Raw genomic sequence first — 18,704 nt, forward strand, 5'->3', positions numbered from 1 at the left:
GTCAGTACACAGTTAGAAAAAAAAAAAACAACACTTACCAACATTATATTTGTTTTCTTAGCCTTCAACGCTTATATATCAAACACAATACTTTTTTGGCAAAAGGACATGTGTGTTGCATATGCGGCCTTGTTGTTGCTGCAAAATTTCGCTAACATATTGAAAGTCAAGAAGTGCACTTGATTTCTTCGCTAATGAAAAGGCAAAATTTCGAGTGGAAAAAGCGACGACGGAAAAGCAAAATCTCGATTGCCAAATGAAAATGAAAGGAAACAGAAATCATAAAGCGCGTGTGAGGACGCTCGGGTGCTGCGAACGATTGGGTGCGCCTGCATGACAAATGTGCTACCGTTAGTTGGCAGCAAAAACCACATGCTTAGCATAAGCAACGCTGTGCTCTTTGAAGCACCGAACACGCTGCCAAAAAAAAAAAAAAAAAAAGCGCAAAATCAAAAGCGAAATAAATCAAAAGACTGCTAACAATATTGCTGCTTGGCGGTTGGAGCGCCAGCGAGTCAGCGTGAAGTCAAAGGAAATGATGCATCAGATGATATATGAATGTGTGTGCGTGTGTATGGCAGGTCAAGGCTTGAGTGCACATCCGCCGGAAATCAGCAAAAGTGTATGCAATGATTCAATAAAAAATCGAACACACAAAAAAAAAAAACGATTGGAAATAAATAACTTTGGCGCTGAAAGAGCTAAATAACACAATCTTTTGTATACAAACATACACGAGGTAGATGCGTGTGTGTGGATAAATTTCGAGTGCTCTGTGGATAGGGTAAACTTACTTGGGCATCATGTTGGCCGCTTGCATGCCCGCGCCAATAACGCCGCCGCCGCCGCCGCCACCATTCTGATAGACGCCGCTGTCGGTGACGCTGCTGCCTACGCCGCCGTTGGTGTGACCGCCGACCGTTTTGCCTTTCAGCGTGTTGCTGGCGCTTCTACTGCCGTGCAGAAAATCATCAATCACGCGTCTTGGCTGGCGCTTCGAGGGGACACGTGTGAATGCCGGCTGTATGCGGCCCAGCGAGAGTGCATCCTTGGCCGTGGGCTGCTTCTCCGTGCGACTGCTGTGTGCGTGTTGGACAAATGATGAGTTGGCAAGTTGGTTGGTTGATTGGTTGTTGGTTGGTTGATTTTGGGCGAGTGGTGATGGTTTTTGTTGGTCGTAAAGTAAAACAAATCAATCCATATTCGTTACGGGTTAGGTTGTTTGGCAAATGCGGGTGATGTGATGATGTTGGTGGAGTACATAGAAAAGAATGAAAAGAAAAAATTATACGTTTGGGTGAACAATGCGGAGAACAAACAAAAAAAAAAAAATAAATAAATAAAAACACAAACAAAAACTATAAACGAAATGGAATAACAATTCAAAGCAAACATTCTACATACACATGAGTTGTACTTGAGGTTGTTCCAGCAACAATACACAATTCTTTGCGACGCAACGCAAACCTAATAAAGCCAAGTATATTGGAAAAAAAAAGTCCACATGGCAATAAAGCGACGTATTTGCCTGGCAGCGCTGCGCTCGTAAAAAATTTGACGCAAGCCAAGAGGCGTGCACCGCCTAGCCCCTTATCTGTTGTGCGCCATTGCCGCGCCTGTGGCCGCAGACAAATGAGTTGCACCCGAGAGCTAACCTTGTCGTGACGAATGTCGTAAAAACCACAAACAATCAGCGAGAACAAGCTGCCACATGCCATGGTAAAGTGCAAAAGGAATGCGCTTCTTGGCGCACTGCCACGCAGCCAGTCATCTATCTTCCAGACAAGCGCTTGTAGACGAAGAGTTGTGGCTAAAATCGGCATAGAAAACTGCTAAGGGGCTTTGGAGACGCATTCATCATGCGAACTCGCATACACTCAGTTCTGCATAAAAGAAGCGGCTTCAATAATTTATTCGCAATAATATTTGATGAAATTTTGGACGCAGAGCTTTAGAGGTAACACATTCTGTATTCCTTTTAGAATACATTATTGATTGGCTTAACTGACTCTAATATTTTTCCAATTTTACTTTAATCAGTAAATTTACAATCTCTTATGTAAAGGGTGATCCTTTTCGAGGTTTCCTACTTTTTTAAAGAAAAAACATAGAAACTTCAAATTTAATGGGGAATGTTTATTATCATTCGAAAAAACAATTCCTTTGCATTAATTTTTTGAAAATTATCTCCTTCAAATGTTGTGGTTGGTCGTGACTACGTCTCAGATGATCCATCCGTTAAGTACAATTTTCGATGACTCGTTTGCGCATTTCGACTGGTAACTGGCGAATGTCATGCGTGCTGTTTTGCTACCTGTATAGATTGATTTAACATATCCCCACAGAAATAAGTCTAACGATGTCATATCACACGATCCTGCTGGCCAATCGATCGGCCCAAAACGTCATATTTTCTGTTTACCGAAATATTCTCTTAATAAATTTTTTGATTGATGCCATATGTGAACAGAGTCACCATCTTTTTGAAACCAAATATAGCCAAGATCCCGAGCTTCCTTTTCAGGCTTGAAATAATTTTTAATAAATAATAATAATTTTTAATAAATATGGACCGATGATACCACCGGCTCACAAACTGTACCAAACCGTTTTTTTTTTTTTTCTGAATGAAATGCCAGCTCTTGAACCACTTTAGTTTGCTCTTCGTCTCAAATGCCTCAATTATGCTTGTTAACATACCCATTAAGCCAAAAATGAACCTCATCGTCGAACAAAACTTGGTTCGAAAACCTCGATGTKKCTTTAGAAGGTCGAGCGGCTTCAGTTCTTGCAGAAGCTGTAGTTTGTACGCTTTCAATTTAAGATCTTAAGGTGAAATGGGCCAAGTCCCATACGTATGTAAATCAGTCCGAGTTGTTGCGAACGCTGTCGAATCGACCGTCCACGGCCTTCGTGTACACGCTCAGCCTCGTCTTTGCGGGACGCGGGAAGTACATGCAAAGTTACTTCACGGACATGCAAATCAACATAATATTAATCTACATAATAAAAAAGTTTTCGACAATTGAACTCTCCAAAGTCGCGAAATTTTAAATTTAAAAAAATCTTTTTATAACATCATAACCTTTAGTCTAAAAATTTTGAAAATATTTAAAATATTTTTAATTCATGCATTTTTTTAAATTTCCTAATGCGCTAATTAAATGCACTAATGCATTAAGCAACTGAGTCTAGTGCGCACACTTGAAGAGTTTCAATCAAAATGATACAAAAGCAGACAACTTCGCAAATAATTTACTACCTCAACAAGCAGCCTCTTAGAAAAAATCTCATCAACTGGTTTAATTTGATGGTTTTTGGTCTTGTAAGGCTAGCAGAAATACGTAAGTTTTATTGCCAACTTACAAATACACACACGCATACATGCAAATGTAAGTTGGGTACATTCTGCTAGTTGCGCTGTCTTTAGCCCGCAACCCAAATCGTTAAGGGCGGACACACATTTGAAATCATTAAATTTTCAGCAAATGAGCCAATTTTCAACACCATGTCTACACATTTGATGCAGAAATAAACACGCAAGCACATACATCATCGCCTTCATCTGTGGGGTCATTAAAAAAATCTTAGCTCATCTGCGGCCACTATGCGAACGGAGTGGTCATTCGCCTGAAGACGGTCTTCATTAATGACCTTCACTACGCTAAACTAAGCAAATGCTGGCGAATTCCTTCACTCAACTAGAAGTATACGTATACATACAATACGCATACATACCTACATACAAACACTCACATACACAAGAGTGCAAATTTATTTCGCCCAACTGTGTGGCAAATGTTGCCAAATGTAGCTTCTTTCGCCGACTAATTGCGAAAAGTCCCATAAAACTGTTTTATACACACACGCATATATACAGTCGTATATAGTATAAGGCTGTGCGCATTTGCGCCACTTGAGAGCCTAGACCATGGCTGGCACTTTTGTTGTAACTTGAGTAGAGGCGCGCAATAAATACGTTTGGTATAGCCCTACAACGCATGGAACTTTATGGTTTTACATTTGATCAACAGCAAGGTGGGCACACATGCAGTGGAATATTTTCGTGTATGCATATGTGTGTGTAATTAAACTTGGGGAATAGTAAAAGCAAATCGTAAAGAAATGGCGATCGCCAGTAATAAAACGCTACAGTGAAAGAGAAGGAAAAAAAGGGCTGCGGCCGCAAAATAGGTACCAACTAAAGATAAAAATGTGAGACCGTGTAGCCAAGCGCTATTTGTTATTTTAATTTTGTATCAAGAAAATGTCCATGGCATCAATTGAAATATTGACGGACAGCAAAGTTTGGCGTTGAAAGTATACCTTACACTTTACAAAACTCMTATCAGTAGCWGAAACTTCTTSCGAATTTCRTGCCATATATCAAATGAACTTAATGTAAATACCCATATGAAATAAAATTTGAGTTTTGGCTATAAAATGATTAAACATTGGTTATATATTGGTTATATCTGACAGCGGAAGCTGAAAATTTTATTCTACTTAACTATATGTAATATTATGTAGTGATGAATCGAAAGGAATAAAAAACACAATATCGATTATTTTGATTATACGTTATTTTGCATTTTAGGTATACTATACATTGTATATTGATAGATTTCAGAATCGCCTTACTCACGAATTAAGAACAAATTTCTTGTCATCGAATACTGGTCCGAATACGGCTCKTAATAACTCTCCATGCAAGTACCTTAAATGCTAAGTTCGAACACTGGAGTTCATCTTTTCTATGACTTTACAAAGGACTACATACAGTAGTCCACGTGCGATCTCTCTAGATCCGCGATCTAACCTAACGTGTCCTAACCTCGTTTTTGCAGAGAATGCATTGAAAAGTTTTATGCGCTTGAACGCAAAGGAGATAGAGAAACAGAATATTTGCGACGAATGTCTGATTGCGTCACATATCATGGATATATTTATCCTCAAAATAGACTTCATCCAGTACCAAATTTACATCCATAAATACCCACATTCATCAAGTTTGAATACAAGTACTTGTGAACGAAAGGTACTGCGGAAGATCCGAAGTTTTCGAGCCAAATTTTGTTCAGCGATGAGGCTCATTTCTGGATCGTTGCGACAAAAAGCAACCTGARGAGATTCGTGAGCTGTCATYTCATTCAAAAAGAACAACGGTTTKGTGTGGTTTGTGGGCSGTTCCATATTACTTCAAAAATGATGGCGGTGAGAACGTTACCGTCAATAGCGACCGTCATCGCGCCATGATAACCGACTATTTGATGCCGGAAGTTGAAGCTCGAGATCAATCATTGGTTTTATTGAGAGAACACTTCGAAGAGCAGATAATTTCTTGTTTTGTGTCAGTCGATTGGCCACMAAAGTCGTGTCGTATTACATCGTTAGACKTTTTTATGGATATGTAATRTCTGAAGKCTATGCGTACAATCCCGCWTYGGTTTCGACCTTGGAGCAAAACATTAGATTCGTCATTCGAAAGTTACCAGTCTAATGCTCGAACGAGTCATGGAAAAATGGACTCAACGGATGGACTATCTGAGACGTGGMCACGGCCASCGTTTGAACKAGCTAATCTTCAAAAAATAAATAMCAAAAAACGTTTTTTGGAACKATAATAACCATTCCTATTAATTTTGAAGTTTTTTGTTGTTTCTTAAAAAAGTAGTRGTAGTCTCATATTGGATCATATGTATATTTTTTATGATATAAAAATAGCAATTTTTACGATTTATTTTTTTGCTTCTCATACACCTAAAGTTACCCACATCATCTACACACATATGCAATATTTCCACCAACTTACCTTGTTAAAAAAAAAGAGAAATTCACGGCCACCTTTACCTTTAATACCATCATCAATCAATTAATCCGTTATCACTCACCTGTAGCGTAAACGCGAACCGAGTTGAAATAAATCCGAATTATTGGATTGCGAATTCGGCAAAGGCGCGATGCGTACCATGCGAAAGAAGGCGTGATGTTCCACACARCAGCGCCACAAATGCTTACAAGCGGTTTTTCGCGGCGTCTCAAAGCCATAGGTGCTGAGGTCGTTCTATGGGGTGGGAGAAATGAAAGAGMGRGAAAAAAATAYTTATYASAAAATTTATGGMATATTTTGCCTTTTTAAGACAGTGTGTGAAGGGGACTAGAAGCGCGCATGTGATTTTATAAAGTTATAAATACTTATCAATGTATGCTAAATTTGTAAAATAAATAGTTGTGGGTAATATTAACCTATACATTCGGTAGTCAAAAAAATCTCTTCGTATTTATAATCAAACATCAACATAATTTTTTTTTATATTTAAAAAGAACTTTAATGAACCAAATATGTACAATTTTGGTCGACCAGTTTTTGCCACTTTTCCGATAGCGAGATTATTCTATCAGTGTAAAACTTTTCTGATTTTTCAGCGAAAAACAGCGAAAAGTAATTTTCGCAGGCTTCTCTTGAAGCCGTAAAGTTGGCTCCCATTAAGGACTTTCGCATTGACCGTTACAAATGATAGTCCCATGGTGCACGGTCAGGGCTAGATGCTGGATGCATCAAAGCTTCCCAGCGAAGCTCTCCCAGTTTTGCAGAGTCATCAAAGATGTGTGTGGTCTAGCATTGTCCTGATGGAAGACGAAGCCTTTTCTGTTGATCAATTATGACCGCCATTTTCGSTTGCTTRCKTYAATCTCATCAGTTGTTGACAGTAAAATGTAGAATCAATCGTTCGACCAGGCTGAAGCTGCTCATATTGGATGATTTCTTTCTAATTCCATCAAAAAATCAGTGTAACTTTTCGAGGCGTCAATACTGACTTTGCGCCCATTTTTTGAGCTTCACCATGCTTGGACCATGATCTGTMTCGCAGATCATTGTCGTAGTTGGTCTACTTTTCGTGTCTTGTTACCATTCGCTTCAGAAATGGTTCAATTTCATTTCGTTTCAGTAAAGGATCGCAGATGTTAATTCGGTAAATTAAATTTTTCATAGAAAACTTATCTGGTACCCAAACAGCGAGCTTATTTTCGTAGAAAACCTTTTTTAAATGGTGCAAAACCGTTTGATGATGAATGTTAAGTTCCTTAGAGATGTCATGCCTGYTTATGTGACGGTTCTGGTCAGTTTTCTTTCACATAGCAATTTCCAGAACGGAAGCGTGCGAACCATTGTTGTGCTACACGAACTGATACAGCAGCGTTTCCATAAGCTTCACAAATTTCATTGTTGGCCTGCGTGGCATTCTTCACATTTTTACACAAAAATTTCAAAATATAGCGAATTTCTTCACTGTCTTCACTAATTTTTGAACAGCTGTACCATTTTTTCAAATTCCATGAATTTAATTCTTTTTGATTAAATGAAACTTAAAATATCACCTTTTCAATGCTATATGGGATGACACAATGTGATTGGTAGCACTGGAGATCTACGACTGCAACGACATCTATTGACAAAATACGAAAAGACTTTTTCGACTACCCAATATTATTTAAATAAGTATTTTAGTAAGATTATTGAAAAGTGTTGAAGGTTTTCTAGTTTAAAGTGTTTTGTTAGTATTATTTTTCTTAGTAAAAAAAATAATTAAATTTTTTGTTAAGAGAAAATGAAAAAAAATTTTTTTTTGCTTATAATGAAATATATTAATTTATGTGTTAAAACACAAAAATTACGAAATATTACCTCAACACTGTTTGAAAATTTGAAAGACAACGAATGCAACCGCCGTGTTTCAATAATTTTTTTCAACACTTTATATGCAAGCTGGCAAGCTAAACTGTYAGTTCTATCACCTACCTCGAATAACAAAAATATTAACCATTAGCTTACGCGATATGCTCTTATAGCAAAGTCTAGTGTGAATATATAGCACTAATAACAGAACTTTTTTTCTAGTAACAACTTTCAAGTCCTTCAACCATTCACATGAATACTTTAACTCAATAAATTCACCACATTACAATGCGTGTGTGYGTTTGTTTGTGTGTTGGAATGCATTACTGGCTTTATGTCGTCAGACAGGCAAGCTTTTCTTCGACTTTTTCGCAGCGCTTCCAAATAAATGGCTTTGCCAACAAGAAATCCCATTCAACAAATATTTCACAAGTGCTTTTGCTTTTGCTTATAAGAAGGCGACAAAGTCAAGCGAAACCTCAAGTCGAGTGCCGTCGCACTAAGGTTGTGTGTGTGTATTTGATTTCTGTGTAGATGTGTGTGTATGAGTTGCTGTTTAGCTGCCGATGTGTGTGTGTGTGCTTTACGCAGCCTTCGAACGCACCTTCAGTGCAAACAGTGCGAGCACTTGAGGCTTTCAGCGCATTATGTTGAGCGTAAAATGCCTTGACACTTCGGCAAAGACGGCGACGCATTTAATATGGTGTTTATACAGCACTARCACCAGCACCAGTTTGTATCTGTATATATGTATGTGTGGAGCAAATGCAAATAATGTTGTTTCTTAAGAAAAAAGTAGGTTCTTGCAGAGAAGCGCGTCAAACAGCGCTGAGTGCTTGGCCGAGTGTCGCAAAGGAATTGAATTTATAAGTGGAACTACTTTAAGTGAGATATTTGTGTGCGGGAGTGTGTGCGTTTGCATGCAAATAGTTATGAATAGTGCGCGAACGTGCTGACGTATTTACATTTTTATCGCTTATCCGCAGCATGAAATAGCGTCCTTTGTAGTAAACTTTGGCAATGCGCGGCCAATAGTAATGAGCCACGGTCGTCTTGTTGCGCAGCACCACAATGCCACTTGGCGTCAGGCCCAGAAAGTACTCGACGCTGTCCTCGCCCTGCGGAAAGAAAAGAGAGTRAGAATGCTGATAAGTAGTTGAATAATAAGATAGCTCAAAATAAGTGTAAAATTTACAATGCCATAACAACAACAACAGCGGATTACTTGAATGGCTAAACTACTGTAGCACAAAAAAAAAAATTTTTTTTTTTAATAAAAAAGTTGATCAAAAAATTTACAAAATGAAAAAAAAAAAGTTTAGTGTGGTTGCACCGAAGCAAACACCCGCGACAAAATACAAAAAAAAAAAAAAAAATTACGTAAATGTAAATTCCTTAATTTTGAACGCTCAGTTTGTATGACAGCTATATGCTTTAGTGATCCGATCTGAACAATTTCTTAGCAGGTTGCAGCATAGCTTTAGAGAGTAAGCCGTGCCAAATTTCATGAAGATAACTCGTCAAATGAAAAAGTGTCTCATACAAGCATTTGATTCCAATCGTTCAGTTTATATGACAGCTACATGCTATAGTAATCCGATCTGAACAATTTCTTCAGAGCTTGTACCTTTATCCCAAACAATATGCCATGCCAGATTTCAAGCTGATAGCTGTTGTTTAAATAAAAAAGTTTTCAATACATATACTCTATAGTAGTCCGATATTGGCAATTCTGATAAATAAATAGCTTCTTGAGAAGAAATGGACGTGTGCAAAATTTCAGATCGAAATCTAAAAAATGAGCGACTGGTTCACGTATATACGGGCTGCCAGGCACTGAGTGTTACAAGCTTCATGGCGAACTTTATATACCCGGTTCAGGGTATAACAATAGTAAGGAAAAAAAAATGTACACAAATGCATCCGGTGAAATATGTAAGGCAGAACATACACAACAACAAGCAAAAAGCTCTTCGCCACGTGAAAAGCGCGTTGCAAAGTTTTGCCTCCACACCGCCCGAGCGTGCCAAGTTTTGTAAAGAGGTTATTAAAATTCAATAAAGTTATTAGCCATGTCATGCTCGCTCCGTCTCCTGCAACTTGGACTTGCTACACGCTATTAGCCGTGCCAGCAGTGAGTGGGGTGCTGCTTACAACCTGCTGACGGTCATTATCAGTAGATTTTACGTCAAAGTTTTTCTGCTCTTCGCACCAACGGCGAGTTTATACATAATTCTCTTTTCATGTAGCCTCTTTGTTATGCAGTTTGACCTTTCAGCAGCTAGCTCGACACAGCCTCTGTTGCTTCAACGGGAAAGTAGTTATGGATGCCGGTGATAATTTCACGTGAATTTATTTTGAAATTCTTTTTGTCACTTTCTGTTTATTTGAGAACGGTTTGGGTTCTCTTTACTTTTTTTGTCAATATGTTGTTGCACGGATACTGTTTTGAGCACCAATTTGTTTCTGCGTTAGCAAKTACTTTTTTAATTTGTTCACTTGACCAGTAAAATACTTGTTAAAGAGTTTAGACTGTTTTCATGGTAAAAAAAAAAAATGTATATAAAATTTTCCTTTTGCTTCAGTTTGAGTCTTCTATACTATTGGTGTGTCTTTCACTCAGAGTTGGCCACTATCAAAAAAGCAGTGGGTTAGAACTTCGCTGTGCAGTCTCTATCACTGAGATGAGCATTATAACCAATTATAAAGCTCCTACCGATACTAGCTTTCAGCAAGCCAAGTTTCAACCAAGAACGAACCAAATAAATAGCTAAGATCTCTAAAGTCGATAAGTTTTTCAGAAAACGAACTCACGCTTCAATAATCGGAGCTATGTTACCCTCTTGCGAGCCATCGTTAGACGACAAAGCTTCGGATGAGCCAGTCAACAGCCAGCACTTATGCGGCTGCAATATCATTAAGGCCCAGATAATGTGATACMTTGAACTACTTGTTCTCAGCAAGGTTCATCTTGCCGCGGTAATAAAAGTTTTAATCAGACAATAGGTCCAATCGGTGTTAGTGTGGTTAGGCAAAATTAAAAATTGGTGGACACCATTTGTCAAGGCTATCTTGCGTAAGATGAGTTTGAAACATCTAACAGCCTTTTCAGGCTAGCCAGCAAGATTCAGGTTGAAATATTTCGGGCGTAATACTTGAAGAGAATCRAGCTATTTAGTGAAAATCGGCTAAATCGACAACCAAAAGTTACTAGTGGGCGATTTTTGGTAGTAAAACGGACCGATGACAACACCTTGCATCAACTGAAGATTCCCAAAAACTTCGCTGTAAACAGAGTACCAAAACATTGGATCATTGTGAGTACACGAAAACTGTGGAAAGTCGATTCGGCGTCATTCGCAGTTAATCGTACTGACCTGGCGCATTTTACATCGAGATCTTAAATTGAAAGCATTCAAAATACAGCTTAAGCAAGAACTGAAGCCGGTCGACCTTCCCAGAAGATATTGCTTTCCTCTATGCTGTCTCGAAAAGTTCCCAGAAGATCCCACGTTTTCGAGTCGAATTTTGTTCAGCGATGAGGCCCATTTCTGGCTCAATAGGTATGTATACACGAAAAATTAAGTCATTTGAGACGAAGAGCAATCTGAATAGGTTCAAGAGCCGACGAGCCGACGATTCAGAAAAAACAACGCTTTCATGTGGTGTTAGGCCAGTAGAATAATCGGTCCATATTACTATTAAAATGATCGCGCCATGCTAACCGACTATTTGATACCTGTAATTGTAATTGAAGCTCGTGATGTTGGCGACATCTGGTTTCAACAAAACGGCACCATTTCTGACACATCGCATCAATTAGTGGATTTATTAAGTGGACATTATGTTAACTTAATAAATTTGAGAGGTCGTGTTTTTCTTATAACGGTGCATATTTGTGGTTACAAWGAATAAAATCGGGTGAAAACTGACCCTAGATCCCGTATAACTAACAACCTGATCTTATGTACCTGAAGGTACTTCCCTATCTTAAGCCCTGGCWGGTTGAAAGACTATGAAATGTGCGGTTATACCTGAACTTAGCGATCCTTTACTTGTTTTCTTTAAATTATAMATTTTTTTTCTTGGATTTTCGGACATAAACTGGTTTCTATAGATCCTTTTTTATCAAAAACTTCGGCAATTTCATTGCTACATCGCAACACTTCCAAACCACTGAACTGAACACGTAACATACCAGCGCTTAAAAACCACACAGTCACGTGGTTGATACGAGTACGAGTTAATAAATTTCCATTTGAGAAATGTATTTAAGTTAAAAGAAGATTATGGACGCCATAAAAATTTCATTCGCTTATTTATTAAAACACTAAAATAATAAAAATCGATGGCAACACAGTGATAACGGCATGATAATATCGGAAAAAGGCGGCAAGACAGCGAGCCACACGCGCACGGAAGTCGAGTAAGGAGGCGAGTGGGGATATGGGGCGTGCCAATTAGGGTTCATACAATGTTGTGCGAACGTTTTCGAGTTCGAAACGCTGTGGTTCTGACGGCCGCGGCACTTTTGGCTATAACTCGCTTGTAGAGCAAACGAAATAACCAATAAAAATACCAACACACACACATTGTTTGTATATATGCGAGTAGCAGTATGGTTTTATTCGCCAGCGAACAGGCGCGCGAACGTCTGAAGGTGATTTATTTCGYCGTGATATCAAAAATGCCATAAAAAATGTAAATGAAGCGAGAATTTACGCAGCAACATAAAAACGAAAACTAAAAGGACGATGTAAAAATGCCAAATATGTGTATATATATGTGTGTGTATATATGTGATTATAGTGCAAACATTGTTGCTGTAGCTTTCATGTGACCCACGCTGCACTAGCTGCTGGTTAAGTGTATAATGACGGAAAATGAAATTGGTGTGCGAGCGGCGCGCAAGGATAATAAAATAACGGAAGGAAACAAGTCGAATTGGTCAAGGAGTCAGCAGACGACTGGCTGCGATGGCGACAATGAGTGCCAAAATAGTGACAAATGACTGAGTGTCGAAATGAATGAGCGTATGAATGAATGAGCGAACGAATGTATAAATTAATGGCCGGCCATATGGCGGCTGAAGGCTTTAACTTATCTCAGAGTGCGCTCGGAGGGCTAACAATTAAATTTTGTCAGTGTCGCCTTGTTTTATTGTGTGATATTTATGTTTGCGTCACGGTTAGAGATAAAAGTGAGATGTGAAATGTGAGAATTTGGTGGGCTGTGGGGGTGGAGTTGAGTGGCCTCGTACCAGTTCTTCAGTTATGGTTAAGGAATTTGATGAAAATTGTGGCTTTTCAGCGAAATTAGACATTGCGCCAAAGTGTGGGCAACAAATGCTGGCCACTGTTACTTGGCTAGAGAGGGCCATAGGCATAAAGAGTTTTCAGTGGCGACCTTGCATGATAGCGAGGCTGGGTATTCAATAAAGTTCTGTCGGATATACATAGTTAACAAAGCCCTGAATTCGTCCGTGGTTAAATCGTACTGTAAAAATCTCATTTTCACAGTAATTTCTGCATCGCTTTAGACGAGACGTGGTGAAATGGGGCAGTGTACTTGACTAGGTCAAAGTTTTCAATTATTTTCTGAAACTGTGTGGTAAATTTTTACGCTGATAGTATGACGGTAATATTAGCTCTCTTAACCTCAGCATTTAGTTATTTCTTAATTAACTGCTTTGGGTGTTTGACTCCAGTAGCCATGCAGGCAACTGGCAGGTTGATGAGCTTTTGCTAGGTCATGTCCAGGTGCTAGTGCCGCCGACTTCTTGTGGTTTCACTAGGGACGTTCACAATAAGGGCAAACTCCAAAAACTCCTTTAAGCTATTAGCCTTGAGCGCGCCGATCGTATACTCCGGAATCAACTTCTTTCCTCGGATATCGCGTTGGTTTAAAATTAGACAGGTTTGGCTGCTTAGTCACAGCGGAGTTGTAGGAAACTGGAAGGTTTAGTAATGGTTGGTTGGACCCCTCGCCTCGGCCTCGGCGGACTTGGATCAGTTGCAAAAATTATGCTCTCGAAAGACTCATTCGGGCCAAAGTAAATCGTGAACGGTCTAGTTAGCATTACCCTCAGCAAAGTTCACATTGAAACGGTTGTGGGAACTCTGTCTGGAGCTGTCCGATCGGGATTGATGTGCGAAGATTGAAGTTGTATAGACTGGTTGCAAGATGTTGAGATATAATCAACCCAACACCACCCTCTTGAATGTTCCATGTTTGTCAAATCAAAGATAAATTTCATGAGACCTAACAGCTTTAGGCAACTAAGTTTTATAGAGAGAAAATACCTGTTCAGATTCAAGATTCAGTTCAAGACTTTTCCTTGTWATTCCTTGAACAGGGTATATCAAGTTTGTCACGAAGTTTATAACACCCTGAAGGAAGCGTCGGATATCCTATAAAGTATATATAAAAATGTCTCTCTGTATATATATATACGAACTAGTCCTTCAGTTTTTAAGATATCGTTTTACAGTTTTGCAAACGTCATTTTGTATTCAAGAAGCTGCTCATTTATCGGAAATGCCGATATCGGATCACTATAATATATAGCTGCCATACAAACTGAACGATCGGAATCAAGTTTTTGTATGAAAACCTTTCGCATTTGACTAGATATATTTGCGAAATTGGGTATAAATTATTTTCTAAGGCAACATTGTCATCTCCGAAAAAATTGTTCAGCTCGGCTTACTATAGCATATAGCTTCCATACAAACTGAACACATAGTTACTAAAAGAAGACGAAGTTAACGTTTTTGTTGTTTTTTTTTGTTTTTTTTTTTTTGTTTTTTTGTTGAATTTAAAGGATTGGTCTTCTGTACCTCTTACCATACTTAAGTACATGCGACTATCCGAAATTCGGCTGAAAAATTATTTTATGTCCAGCCTTTAAATTTTCTCCACAGKTCAGCTTTAATTCCATACACCAATAGACAACTTTTTTTAGTTATCTCCCAAAATTTAGCTGCCTTTGCCTCTGCAACGCTAAACGCTTACGCCCTATTTGTACTCGTACCTGTTCTGCAGTTTTCCTTTGTGCTTTGATCTCCATAGATAATCAATAACATAAAACATCAAACTTCAACATCAAAGCAACATCTGCCTAAACCCGCTTATTAAGCGATTTCACSTTGTTGCTTTTTTCTATTTTTCCGGCTATTTTCTATTCAATTAGCATTTCCATTTACTTACCAACACCGGATGCAAATCCACGCCGTACATATCGTGCCATTTCACTTTGTCCAAATAATTTAGCTCCGCTGTCGCCGGTGACATGCCCATTAATTGCTGATGAAGTTCGGCGACACGTGTTTCCAGTTCACTGCTCTGATTCGGCAGTAAACGAAACTCGGACACATAGCCTTTGGAGTGACGCCGCTGATCGTAATCCCCCAATTCGGCTGCAATAAAATGAGTGGGAAATTAAAAGCGTTGTTAATGGAGTTAAATAATATTGCAGAGATTCATCGTCAAAGGGAATGGATTTAAATACAAATAAGAACATTACTTTAAGCAATATGTACTCATAAAATAGATAACTATATATCGGAGTATAAACTAACTCAAGTATTTAAGGGTTTCTACACTATTAGAAAAAGTAATTTATAAAATTCTTTACATAAAAAAAATCTCTTTAACTTCCAAAAGCACCACATTTACAAAGCAGGTCGAAGATTTGATATCGATAAACAGTTTTTCTGCAGGGTTGGTCTAGTAAATGCATAAATTKTTGTAAAAATCTGTTGCGAGATGAAGACTTAAGTAAGCAATACCAAAACTCAGTAATATGAAAAAGAGTTATACTAACAAATAGCTAAATAAATTMGATGACAACTGACTATTTTTACTAGATTTGATGCTTGTAGAAGAGATCGTCACAAGATGTGATGATTTTGCTGATTTATATGTATCACGATCAGACTAAAGTTGAGTACAYAGCAGACTGGTACAATAAAAACAAATTGGAAATTCATCGATAAATAGAAATTGGAAATTACATTATGTGAAGCGACGCCGAACTCATGTCTAATCGAGCTATTTTAAGTTGAGAAACTTTAAATTCTTCGTTTCTTCGTGGTGGGTTGGCCTAGCACAATTTTGTTTTGAATGTAGAAAGTTGAGAAACTTAAAATTCAACTACCTCATAAAAATATTTAAGTTCCTTTTGACTGATATGTCTGTTAAGCCAAAGTGTAGGTTAAAAGCATAAAAGAGAAATGTCTACAGCAATTTTGAGACTGGATATAGGAAGTCTAGTCACACTAAATTTTCACTCAACTCTCCTAGTTGTTGCAAAAATACTATTTTTTTCAATAGGATGAAAATATCATCAAAAACTACTCAAACAAGAGCTCTGAGCTCTTAATATTATTACTAACACTTGGATCATTGCGATTAGTGTTAAGTCAACTCGCTCAAAGTAACTCGAGGATAAAATCCAAGCTTAAATCGTAAAGGACACACTTTTTAGCATTAATTTATAAAATTTTATCTTAAAATAATAAAATATCCTATTTTTAATGAGTGTTTTATTGAAACAGGAATAAGATTTTTTAGTGGACTTTGTCCAATATTTTGCTAATTTCAACACAAATGTTAAATACTTATAAAATATAAATTTTTCTTAGAACAACATTCTTTTTTTTTATTTTTCTTTTCAGATTGTGTAATAATTTTTACGCACAGAAGTGTAAATACATACATACAGACGAAGTTGTATTCAAATACTTCGATTGCTGTGTCTAAAAATACCCACAATCTGTTAAATGAGGCTCATAATAATRGCAACTCAAGCGCCTCAGTGCCGAAAATATCTAAAACGAGCTGAAAATGTGGAAGACTGCCTAACTGACTCGCTGGCTATTTGTCGTTGATTGCCTCTTTGCGCCTCATTAAGTGATTTTAATAAAAGACAATAAATTTCTCAAATCAATTGCGACTTATTAATATTTTGCGTAATGAGCATGAAGAAAATTTAATGCCAAATGAGGTCAGCTTTCGATTAWAGAAGTTATTCGCATAAAATTTTGGTACAATCGAATATAGAAGGCAGAAGCGAAAGTAAGTTAAATATGAAATTGCAGGGATTATTCATATTCAACTTTTGACGTTGAAGTATTTTTTAATGTAATGCGAATAATGAAAGAACATTCGATAGAGTGAGTAGAAACAGTTTATGGTTGTTGTTGTTGTTGTAACGGCAGAATTCTGCCGAGTTGACAGTCCTTGGCCGGATAAAAATCCGGGTCCGTTCCGGTTTTCGTAGACCCGACTGTCGTGGGAACGGACAGTTTATGGTAAAATGCGCTCGCTGTAAGGTATGCCTTTCGTAAGAGTCAACAAAAAAGTAACATAAAGCAATGTCTGTTATTTGGCTTCCCTCGAAATATAAACATAGTCTTGTCCAATTCAGTGCTATAATATTCAGTTTGAACTGATATTATATACTTTAAATGAGGTTCCTTCCTATGAAAAGACATTTGAAGTTCAAGTAACAAATGTCAAAAGCCTTTGAGCTTGATGGGGTTCAACTGGTAATAGCAAAAGTTACAAGGTACTTAAATCTGGCAAGATGGGGACAGTTAGACTTTGGAGTTCATTGCAATCTGTGCATTAGATTTGGCCCTTTCCTGAGATTCGTGGTGGCTGTGGTTTAAACCTAAAAGCGGGTCAAATCAAAAATTCAGTTCAGTGTGCAGTCCCACTGCGGCCGGGTGCCACAGCACGCAAAGGCTTCAGGTGGGCCTCGAACCCGACYAAGGTGYAAAAAGTGTCCCTTCCACCTGACCTATTGGAATCAAATAATACTTATTTGGGCACTGATCAACGCATTGTTTTRATATATGAAGRAGARTTAAAAARAAAAAATTACCGATTCGAAAAACACCCGAAGTATAAATTAAAAATTCACCTTTCAATTTGATTGCAGTAGTTCAATTATTTAAGTATATAAGTGTTGAAGTATATAAGTATTGAAAAAAACAATCACGAGGAGATTTCACTCACGGGAGCTGCATTAGGACAGTTGGTTTCGAAAGACGTGAAACGTGAAAGATATGGGGCTGAATGTTCAGAAATGCGTTGCAATAGGTACTGGTGGTTATATTATTATGTTGGAAGATCGCGGAGCCGTAAAGGAAATACAAAAAGCAGCTACAAAAGCTGAGATGATAACATGTTTTTCCCATAAATTGAACAAATTGCTTTGATTGGAAGATATCTGAAATATTCGGAGAAGTTACAACATTTTTCCAACAAGTTTCAAGACMAAAACGTAACACTGTTTCAGCTCATTTCTTGGGCAGAAAAGTTGAGTAGCATTGTGAGACAAGATGGGTACAAAGATATGATGTCCTTCATCAATTCACTGTTTCCCTTCCAGAAATCGTTCAAGTACTGACAAAAATAAGCGAATGGAAGAATAGCACGACTGCAGTAAAAGCGTCGAATTTAGTCACATTACTGTGCAACCTCGAATTTATTATTGGAAKTTTTTGTCTCAGTGATGTTTTGTCACTGCCGCAGCCACTTAGTCTGACTCTGRAGAASGAATCWATCGAACTTGCRAMAGCATCAAACGTCATAACAACATTGGTTGCAACACTGAAYYCGYAAAGAATACTTGYTGATCATYACTTTAATAAAATTTTTTCAAAATGAAAATGACTACGARWACACAAGTATATTTTGCCTTAGAWGGCCTCAGCGCTTGCGATAAGGAYATACATCCRTCGATTCATRTTCTYYTTYACGTACWSTGCACTTTGCCAGCCACAAATGCTAGCACTGAACGTTACTTTTCKTCTTTGCACCGAATCWAGACTTGGCTCAGAACAATGAAGCTGCAGGAAAGATTGAACGGCTTAGAATTCCTCAACATAAACTACGAAATTGCTGTGGAACCAGAATAAGTAATAGAAAGATTTAGTAAAATGAGCAAACACCGTCTTGATTTATGCTGTAAATTAAATGTTGAAATATTATGTTTAAAAAATAAAATTATAGTTTA

At 37.9% G+C, this 18,704-nt stretch overlaps 1 protein-coding gene across 1 annotated transcript in view; it reads right to left on the reverse strand.

The window, feature by feature from the left end:
• Window positions 1–794: 794 nt before the first annotated feature.
• LOC108967659 (band 4.1-like protein 4) overlaps window positions 795–18,704 on the reverse strand; it is a gene marked incomplete at its 3' end in the record, with an annotated part of 72,500 nt that continues 54,590 nt past the window's right edge. The window contains exons 5-8 of the mRNA XM_018931230.1: window positions 14,888–15,096; window positions 8,644–8,796; window positions 5,892–6,064; window positions 795–1,079 (exon numbers count right to left, since the gene is read on the reverse strand). Coding sequence (XP_018786775.1) covers window positions 795–1,079; window positions 5,892–6,064; window positions 8,644–8,796; window positions 14,888–15,096 — 820 coding nt within the window. The remainder of the gene's footprint in view (window positions 1,080–5,891; window positions 6,065–8,643; window positions 8,797–14,887; window positions 15,097–18,704) is intronic.

The sequence above is a fragment of the Bactrocera latifrons genome, unplaced genomic scaffold, assembly GCF_001853355.1.
Source record: "Bactrocera latifrons isolate USDA-ARS-PBARC rearing strain unplaced genomic scaffold, ASM185335v1 scaffold_194, whole genome shotgun sequence".
Classification (NCBI taxonomy): Eukaryota; Metazoa; Arthropoda; class Insecta; order Diptera; family Tephritidae; genus Bactrocera; species Bactrocera latifrons.